This window comes from Apis dorsata, unplaced genomic scaffold, assembly GCF_000469605.1.
Source record: "Apis dorsata unplaced genomic scaffold, Apis dorsata 1.3 scaffold_389, whole genome shotgun sequence".
Classification (NCBI taxonomy): domain Eukaryota; kingdom Metazoa; phylum Arthropoda; class Insecta; order Hymenoptera; family Apidae; genus Apis; species Apis dorsata.
In genome coordinates this window covers 13912-24256 of record NW_006263650.1, presented here as the reverse complement: position 1 = coordinate 24256, position 10345 = coordinate 13912, and the positions used below count along the sequence as shown (strand labels likewise).

The following is a 10345-nucleotide window of genomic DNA, read 5'->3' as shown; positions in this document are numbered from 1 at the left end:
TTTTTTTTTTTTCTTCTTCTTTTTCTCAAAAACGTTTCTATTTCAAATTAAAATAAAACTTCTTAATACGAGGAAAAATATATTATATATTTACGATAATGACGCAGCATATGAATAAAATAATTCAATTCTGTTAATCCAACATCCCTCATCGAACATTTCAAATTTATAGGTTTAAGATATCGGAAAAAGCATGGACGCTTTATCCTGTTATCGCGAAACGTTCTCCTCCCCCCTCTTATTCAATTACTTTTCTTATAATTTCTCCCTCTCGAAGAATCTTGCTGGATGCACTTTATTCCCGAGCTCTCTTAATCTCTTGGAATCATGAGATCGTCCCCTGACGATCGAAAGCTAGTTTGGAATTCGAAAGTTTCGAGTCGAATTACGGAAATATCTCGAAAGTTCCGTATATATCGGCCGGTTATTTCCTTTCCTCGCAGACTTCCTTCTCCGAAGATTTTCCCCGTCGCTCGATTCTAAATAACGTAATAAGAAAGTGAAGCATGAAAATAACTCGATCGATCGCCTGGAATAAAATCCAACTTCCAAGAAACTGAATAGAATCGTGAATAAATGAAATAAAGAATTAAAAGTTGGATTTTTTTCCGTATCGCAAAAAATTTTGTTTTTTTTCTTTTTTTTTTTTTACACAATAGAATTTAAACGTTTACGAGAAATTTCAATGTGCAAAGATGCGTAAGAAGCGCATAATTTAAAAAAAAAATATTCAGATTAAATTTTGTAATTTTTTTATTTTTTTATTACCTGTTTATAAGCGGTTAAAATACATAATTGCACGGTTTCTTTGATACGCGTGATGCATAATTTTGAATGTCGTAAATTTTCTCGTTATAAAAAGTGATTAAATTGAACGTGTGTAAAATCGACGGATTAATAACCACTATAAAGCGTACAATGTGTTACGAGTGTTACTAATTACGAAGCTCGAGTAATTATACTCGATCGAAGTCAATTTATTTTGTAAATTCTGTCCATTAATGTAGCAAGCGTAACGAATCATTTATCAATTTCTATATTCTTGTTATATTCGACGGTTAAAAATATTTTCGCGACAGTAAAAATTATTACTTAGATCACGATTTTTAATATTATTCATGAATCCATTTTTATCTTTGCCCAACGTTGACAAGGATTAATCTCATTTCCAGCTTTCTGAATAATTCCACGATATTCTTATTCCCAGATAAATTAAGAGTACACGTATAAAACATATGCACATATTTATCATAATTTCGCTCGTACCTTCATTTTCGAACATTAAAAGATAATTATGTAACATCGTATCGATCAATCTACACTGTTTCACATTCGTTATTTCACAATTCTTCCCTTTAAAATTGCTTATACCAACTTAACCTTACCGAACTTTAATTCGAACTTAACCTTCAATTCAAATTCTTCACACTTAACCTACAAATTTTATTCATTCACATTTCTATTAATTGGAAAACAGTCACGACAATAATATCACTTTCCTTTCGCCGTGATCACGTGTTATATGTATCGAATAAAAAATGTGTTACAATACGATAAACAAAAGGAAGAAGGAAAAGAGAAATAGAGAATGTTTGCGCGATTAACCGAAACAGTCTGTTATTCGCATCGGATCGTATAATTGTCGTTCTACCGCAGAATCGATTTGCACGCGCCTAACAGCCCTTTTTCCTTCCTTCCTATTCGATTCCTCGGCGTCATTACGCATTTTACGTCTCTCGCGCCTGGAAGACCGCCATCGGAGGCTATAAAATTTTTATGCTGCTTCGCTGGTAGTTTTTTTTATTAAGCCCGGTCTTCTAAGGCTCTGTGCAACCGCAATCACGTGATCGCGAATTAGTTGATTTTATAGGTATAAATATTCAAAAGGGATCTAAGAAAGTGTTCAAAATCGTAAATTGTTTAATCACATTTTCACGAATCGATGTCATTAGCGTATTATAAATTAAAATAAGTTGTGTTTTTAAAATTATTTAATTTTTTTTTCATGGAAATCATCTGACAGTTCGATATTATAGAATAATATTTACTGTACTTGTATTTTTAGATGTTTAATTTTTATATTATATCCAATCGAATTATACTTAATTTTTAACCTTAAATTCTGAAAGATATAAATTATTTGTGAAGCTTATTTCAATAATCTAATAGTTACTATAATATATCTAGGAAATTAGCTCATAAAAAACCACGTATTTGAAATAGTCGAGAAATAAAAGATCCATGTCTATCGAAAACATACGTGTCAAGTGGAAATGCATAAGTATGTATATGTATACATTCGTGGGACAAACATGTGCATAGCTGTCGTGCCACAGCGGTGCTTGTACCTCGAGGAGGTCCTGTCAGAAGGCAGCTGTCACGTCTCTTCTCTGTCTGTAGCCTCGGGGAAAGACTCTCCATGGGGTCCACAAACAGCGCAACCATAGTTGGTTATGTCTTTGAATAATATCGGTGAAATGAAGTCTTTATAATTATCGCGTGGTGACAGTTTGAAATTGTTATTAAGATAGAAAAGATTTTGCATGCTCTCTTTTAATTTTTTTTTTTTTTTTAATTTTATTAAAACGAAAATAAATTGCGCGATTATTATTCTCTCTCGATCAACAATTATTTTTTTAATTTTATTATTAAAAGTATAATAAATGATAGGAATTGAAACGATGGAAAATGAATAATATTATATCTTGTTAAAAATATAGAAATAATAAAATATGATCGATTTCAGTTACGGATTCTTAACACTTGAGGTTCCTTCCTCTTCAGAACACGTGCACAAGTCGAATTCCATCTTTACTTAATTCCCAAGTGATATAAGGTTATCAATCTTTTGAATTGATTTTATTATCTGCAATTCCACGACAATAAATTAATCTCATAAAATATATTATTTTTGAGAATAATCCAATTGAAATAAATTCAATCGAAATAATAATAAAAAATTTAATGACGCGTAACAAATATTTTTCGATATTTTTTTTGACGTCCAATAAATGTTGAACAAATAACATATTTCAACCGATATGACTTTATTTTCCACGCATCGATATAGAATATGCAGAAACACGGATATATGTATATTATCGTAAACATATGTTACTAAATAATCTACAAACGTCATTACCAACCAGAGTTTACAGGATTTGTTAATCGACAACCGCGTCTGTTAATGATGCCGTGGCCATAAACCGAAAGGATTTCGCCCGATTCCCGTGCAAACTAACTATTCGCCATCGCGGAAAATCCGCAGACGACGAATATACATATCTGTTTGATTTCACGCGATTTATCATCGGTTAACTGCACGCTGCGACACTAATGCGAAGCAATAATGCGGCGTTGAATTACAAACGTTTGCCAAACAATGTAATTGATTGCCCATCCTTTGATAACAAATCCGTTTCGAATTTGCCAGTGAAAATCACCGTTTCCTGATCGCACTTGCTCCGGGCTAAATATTCCGATATTGCTCGTTAAGTTGATTCTCTTCCTCGCTTGAAAAATTGAATTTTCTTCACTTGCCTAGAGGAAAAGATAAAATAAAATTGATAATATTATTTTCATTGTGAAACGAGTAAGAAAATACTGTCTGTGATCACTCTTATGATGGATAATACCATCATAATTGTTGATTCTTTGATTAATTTTAATTTTAATTTATGAAATCTGCGCTATTGTACAATAGAAATGATTTTGAATTGAGATAATAATATATAATAATATATAAAACAAAAAATAAGTACGATTTATAAAAATACAAAAATGTGGAATGGAATATATAGAAATATAAAAATATATATTGAATTTTGTCGATAAGTTAGGCAACAATTAAAAAAATTTTAATCAGCGTCATCTCGCGTTTGGATCACTGAAGCTCCGATTTGTTAGTAGGATAACAGAATATGCAAGGAGGCATTCGAAGTCAATGACAAAGTAAGTAACATTGTGCGAGAAAGACGGAGAATATCCACCATTTTTAATACCACATCATAGAAAATTCATTAATTATTCATTTTCTATTCAAAATTTCTACACTTTTAAGCTCGCATTTTGAAATTATATCTTCAAGCAAATTTCTTATATCGATTTTAATGTAAAATTCTTTTCCATTAATTATTTATCAACGATTGAGATATACTTTCTAATATATCGAAGACGCCATATTGAACATTTATCAATTATGCATTATTTAATCAATATTTTTTGCACTTTTTAGTTCATATCGTCAAATTAGAACTTTAAATAAATTTCCCATATCAATTTTAACGTGAAATTTTTTTCAATTAATTATTTATTAACGATTAATCCGACACATAATCAAATCAATATACATTGATACGCAATACGTTTTTCATTAATTTTACATTATTATAAAATTTATTTATAAATATGAATGTATGCATCTGAAAGATTGTTTCCTCTTCTACTTTCACATATAATTTTTATTTATAATTTTTATTCATATATTATTCGTATGAATAAATTTATTACTAGGTTACGGATTAGAGATTCACGATTAAAATACTCTTTGTGACAATCGTTAATAAATTATTAATTAAAAAGAATTTCAGATTAAAATTTATATAAGAAACTTATTTGAACTTTCAACTACATGATACAAGCTTAAAAGTATAGAATTTGTTTGTAAAAAATTAATAATTAATTAATTTTCAATTTATCGAAATATTATCTAGTGACGTCACGAATACCTCTTTGCACATTCTGTTATACTAGTAACAAATTGAAATTTCCAAGATCCAAACGCGAGATGGCGCTGATCCCCTAACTTTTATAACCAACTTATGGACGAAATGTATGTTCTGTCTGTCAACGGTTTAGTATAGAAAAATGAAAGATAAAACGCAATAATTACAGTAAATTTGTGAAATATTTGTGAAAAAAATGTCATAAGATTCGTGGATGAAAATATCTAATAATTTTCTCATTTTCTCTTTTCAGATTATTATATTAATATGTAAGTTTGTTAAAAATAATCATCTTCAGAACTACAAATAGAAAGAGTTAAAAAAAATTTTCAACTTTTTCGTAAATTTATGATTTTTTTAAAAAATTTAAAAATCTTTTTTTTACATTTTTTGAATTTTTATTTCCATCAAGGAATTAAGAACAATGAAAAAAATCATATATCAATTACACGTTAAAAGTGATATTTATCTTGTGATTGTAGCGCAATGCGGGTACTCCTCTCGAAACTTCCGAGACCATGGATAGTTGACGAGAAAAAGGACGATGGTTACACGGCCCTTCATCTGGCTGCTCTGAACAATCACGTCGAAGTTGCTGAACAGCTGGCACGTGCTGGAAAAGCTGACCTGGATTTGCAAAACGTCAATTTGCAGACCGCGTTGCATCTCGCTGTCGAGCGACAGCACACGCAAATCGTTCGTGTACGTTTATTTCACCACCTGGGAAAAGAGAATTCCTCGCTTCTCTGATTCGATATATGCTCTGCACAAAACGATCCGGTGAACTTTTCCGTTGTTCCAATTTCTTTCAAAAACATGTTTCGAGCATTAATCTCAATATCTCGAAAAATTGAAATATATTTTTCTTTCTAAATAATTCTTTTTCTATTTCATTGTAGATAAAAAAATAACTCAACAAATCATTATCGGAGAATTAATAGAGAAGTTAAAGAGAAGTATAAACTTCAAAACTAATAATATGATTCTTAATATTATAATAGATCTGACATTTTTTCCAATCACAAATATTTTTACCGGTAACTACAAATTTTCTCGCTTTTTTAATTATTTTCAAAAATATTTACAAAAGATCCATATCGATCGAAAAAATGTGAAATCAAATCAAAGCCAGAATTATGGACGTCGATTTATAATTAATTTTACATAACATAATTAAAATATTTTTAAACCGATAGGTTAATTTCGATGGTCGATTAATCAAGATTTGTAAATTCTGTTTTTAGCTTCTGGTACGCGCGGGCGCTAACTTAAACGTGGCAGACAAGGATGGAGACACGCCTCTTCACGAAGCTTTGAGATATCATACTTTGTCGCAGCTGCGGCAGCTGCAGGATGTCCAGGACGTAGGACGTCTCTTGATGGGTTTAGGCGCACAAGGACAGGACAAGAAGAGTAGTTCGTTCATCGCTTGTTTCCTAGCTGCTCATGGGGCCGATTTGAAATTAAAAAATAAGAAAGGACAAACTCCTCTCGATCTATGTCCGGATCCAAATCTTTGCAAAACTTTAACTACTTGTCACAAGGATAAAGAATCGTTAGTATAATAATTAAGATCTATCTATCATGATCATGCATGAAAAATATTATTTGGTGAGAAAATAATTGAAAAATGACTTGCAAAATTAAATATGTATCATTTTAGCAGATTATATGAATTTTGAAAATTCTTCTAATTTAAAAATTTAAAAATATAAATAATATTAAATTCTATTTGATTTTATCGAGATTTATATAATAATAAAATATATAATATTTATATTTATTTAATTATATAATAATAAAATTAAAACTTGGAAAAATGTTTTAAAACATTCAGTAAAAGTATAATAAAAATATTTTAAATGTTAATCAAATTAAATCAAATCTTCGACCCATAATGTAAATCAAATGTAAATTGTAATCTAAGATCATAAATAGTTTGATAAAGTTCTAGTAAATTTTATTTTCAATTCTAACGACACACTTTAAGAAACTTTTATTTTCATTTAATTGACATATGTATAATATTATATGTATATTATATATTATTATATGTATATTATAGTTTCAGGCATGATATCGAAACAGCAGCCCCATCAGCTACGATCGACGAATGTTTGGTCTGCTCCGATGGAAAACGTGAAATGCTTTTCAGTCCCTGCGGTCATGTAACTTGTTGTAATATTTGTGCGCCAAGAGTGAAAAAATGTCTAATATGCAGAGAGAATGTTCTTTCTAGGACGAAGGTAAAATATTCTGTAATATATTATATAATGAAATAATAATAATGTATCAAAATATATTAATATTATTAATATTAATATTAATAATATATATTAATAAATCAAATGAACATTTTATAACATTCAGAACATAATATAACATAACATAATCAATTAATTTCATTTATAATATTTATGTATTATGTTTCTTTGTTTCATAGATAAAAAAATATTCTATATAAAGTAATATTTTTTTTCTTTTCAAATGTTTTTTATCACAGAATACAAATCTTAATTCGAATTTGATAAAATGAAAAATATTACAAATAAATCGAAAAATCAATAAATTTAAAGGAAAACAAGTGTTACATGTTTAATTTAACAAAATATTAAATATAAATTGAATAAAATATAAATTTTAAATATAAATTATTTACAGATTGAGGAATGTGTCGTTTGTTCTGATCGAAAAGCTAGCATGCTATTTCGTCCATGTGGACATATGTGCGCTTGCGAAAGTTGCGCAACCCTGATGAAGAAATGCGTACAATGCAGAACTCAAATTCAGCACATGGTACCACTATCTATGTGTTGTGGTGGAGGAGGAGACGTTACTTACGTTAAAAATTCTAATGCTTCAGGTAATTGAAATAATATACTATTATATTTTATATACTATAAAATAACATAAAATATCATTCTCTTATACATTATAAAATTATTTTACTTAGGGGTAACAATAACAGAAGTAAAGAACGATCAAGAAGAAGAATTACCACAACAAAATACTGGAAATGGAGAAACTATTTTAATGAATAATGGTAGCCGAGATACGTCTCATAACGATATACAGAAACTTCAACAGCAACTTCAAGATATTAAAGAACAGGTATATATTAAAAATGATTATTTTTATGTTATATATTATTTATATCATAAATATATAAATATATTATATTAACTTTTGTACTAATTATATTTTATAATTTTTATAATATTATTATTGAAATTTATAAATTATATTGAAATTTTAGTTTTCTTGTTCTCTATAATCTTAAAAATTTGATTAATAAATATTCTTTTTTTCTCTCTTTTTTTCTTACAGACTATGTGTCCAGTTTGCCTAGATCGTTTAAAAAATATGATATTTTTATGCGGTCACGGAACATGTCAAATGTGTGGAGATCGGATGTCAGAATGTCCAATATGTCGAAAAGCTGTAGACAAACGAATTTTACTTTATTGAATGTAAAAAAAAGAATTGTTATCTAGAATTCTGAAATTCTTTTTAAGAATTATTATATTATTGTTAAGAATTAATAATAGGAATAATTAAATATTGCATTCAATGATGTAAATTTTTACATTTTTTTTCCATATATTTCTCTGTTTCAACTTCCAAATAAGACTGTATTATAAATTAAAATTTTATTAAAATTATCAAAATATTTTTACATATTGCTTATTTTTTTAAGCAAAATTAAATTTATATTAATTATTTTCCATAAAAAATTTATATAATATTTTTTATATACATATTTTAAAGTTTTTGAAAACATTTATACAAATTGAAATAAATAAATATTTTGATTGATTACTTTATACTATTAATCTATTGTATATTATAAATAGATATCATAAATCAGTTATTTAATATTATAATTTGTATCATAATTATTTTTATTTTTAGCAAATATGTGCTAAATATAAGTATCTATATAAAAATCTTTAATCTTAAAGAATATATACAATTCATAATATGAATTAAAAAAAATTTTCTACTTTGTTTTTTAAGAGAAAAATGCAGTATTTATTTATTCCTCTTTTTTTCAAACGAAATATATACATGAATTATTACTTATCACTATTATTATCTATTATTATTACTTATTATTACTTTAGCTCATTTTCGCAATATAATGATAATCAATTAAATATATATAGATTAATTTACGAATTAGTCAAAACATGAATATGAGTTATAAGATAACAAAATATTAAACAAACGAATTAATTAATAATGCTTCAATTATTCATTTTTTAAGTTTATCAAGTTTATTTTTAGTCTATCAAGTTTAATTTAATAATAAATATATAATTATCTTTTAATAATTATTATTAGTAATAAACAAAAATTAATCAATATTTTTAAACAGTTATAATAATATTCTCATTTTATGGTATATAATATATATACCATATTAGCGAAATTATCTATTCAAATTATTATGCTTCTTTAAATTTATAATTATACTAACAATTTATTATCAAAAATCAAAATTTATTGTCAAAAATCAGCAAATGCCTTTTATATAGATTTTGCTTTCCTCAACTAAAAACAATAATCAGCAGAATAAGAAATTTTTATTTTAAAATAATAGATTTTCAAAAATTTTGTATTTATTTTTTTATTTTAATTTTACTTTTTTCTGTAATTATGTAACGATTATTTTATTCCGCTGATTATTTTCTCATTTATATTATGTTTTATGTTTATGATTAGATTTTACAATCTATTGTAAAAATTAATTCCACTCTTATAATCTTTAAGAATATATTACTTCTTGAAACTTTTTAATTTTTTTTTGTCTCATGAATGATATTTGCATGAATTTCTTGTAAATACTTGTCTATTATATTCAATAATTAATATTGTCGTACTTATTTGGCCTGCTTGAATCTATGTAAAATATCTTATTATTGAAAATTTCAATTATGATAATGGATAGTGCCAATTATTTTTATAAATAATGATAGAAATGTATAATTTATTATTAAATACTTAATTTGTTATATAACAATATAAAAATAATTATAATAATCATTGTAATTTGAGATTTATCTATATAAAATGATAAAAATTATATAAATATAATTGATATATGATTATTTGCATAAATCTTATAATGACTACCATGTTTTAAATTATAGACTGATTTAATCAATTTACTTTTCTTAATAGTGAAAAAAAATGGAAAGCAAAATTTTAAAAAGGTAATTTGTAATGAATATCAATTTAGATTTTTTTGATTCACAAAAAATATTTATAAGATTTTGTATCTTCTTTCTTTTTTTTTTATTTTATTGAACACAGAATAATTGTTTATTAATATTATTATTCAATTTCAACAAATATATTGCGTATTCAATTATAAATGCTAAAAAAAATGATTCATGACGTTGGTTAGATTATTAATAATTTGAAAAAATTTTTATTCATAAAATTACTTAATATTACTTTAATATTGCATAAAATGTTTTAAAATTTTGTTTATTTTTAAAAAATGTATATTTTTGAATTTTTTTCGTCAATTATAATTTTCAATAATAAATAATTGTCATCTATACTAAAATATTTTTCTATGATTCAATTTTTCTTATGACCATAATAACATTTTG

At 26.1% G+C, this 10345-nt stretch overlaps 1 protein-coding gene across 4 annotated transcripts in view; it reads left to right on the top strand.

The window, feature by feature from the left end:
* The window catches only part of LOC102676609 (E3 ubiquitin-protein ligase MIB1-like), a 10680-nt gene extending 2382 nt beyond the window's left edge, over window positions 1-8298 (top strand). The window contains exons 1-7 of one of the 4 annotated variants that reach the window (XM_006619037.2): window positions 2200-2446; window positions 5207-5426; window positions 5969-6279; window positions 6790-6970; window positions 7386-7587; window positions 7678-7835; window positions 8052-8298. In XM_006619037.2, coding sequence (XP_006619100.1) covers window positions 2274-2446; window positions 5207-5426; window positions 5969-6279; window positions 6790-6970; window positions 7386-7587; window positions 7678-7835; window positions 8052-8192 — 1386 coding nt within the window. In that variant the 5' untranslated portion in view covers window positions 2200-2273 and the 3' untranslated portion in view covers window positions 8193-8298. Of the gene's footprint in view, window positions 1-2199; window positions 2447-2813; window positions 2837-4957; window positions 4994-5206; window positions 5427-5968; window positions 6280-6789; window positions 6971-7385; window positions 7588-7677; window positions 7836-8051 lie in introns of those variants that run through there. The other 3 variants (XM_031512106.1, XM_006619039.2, XM_006619038.2) reach the window with 3 other exon arrangements.
* Window positions 8299-10345: the final 2047 nt, after the last annotated feature.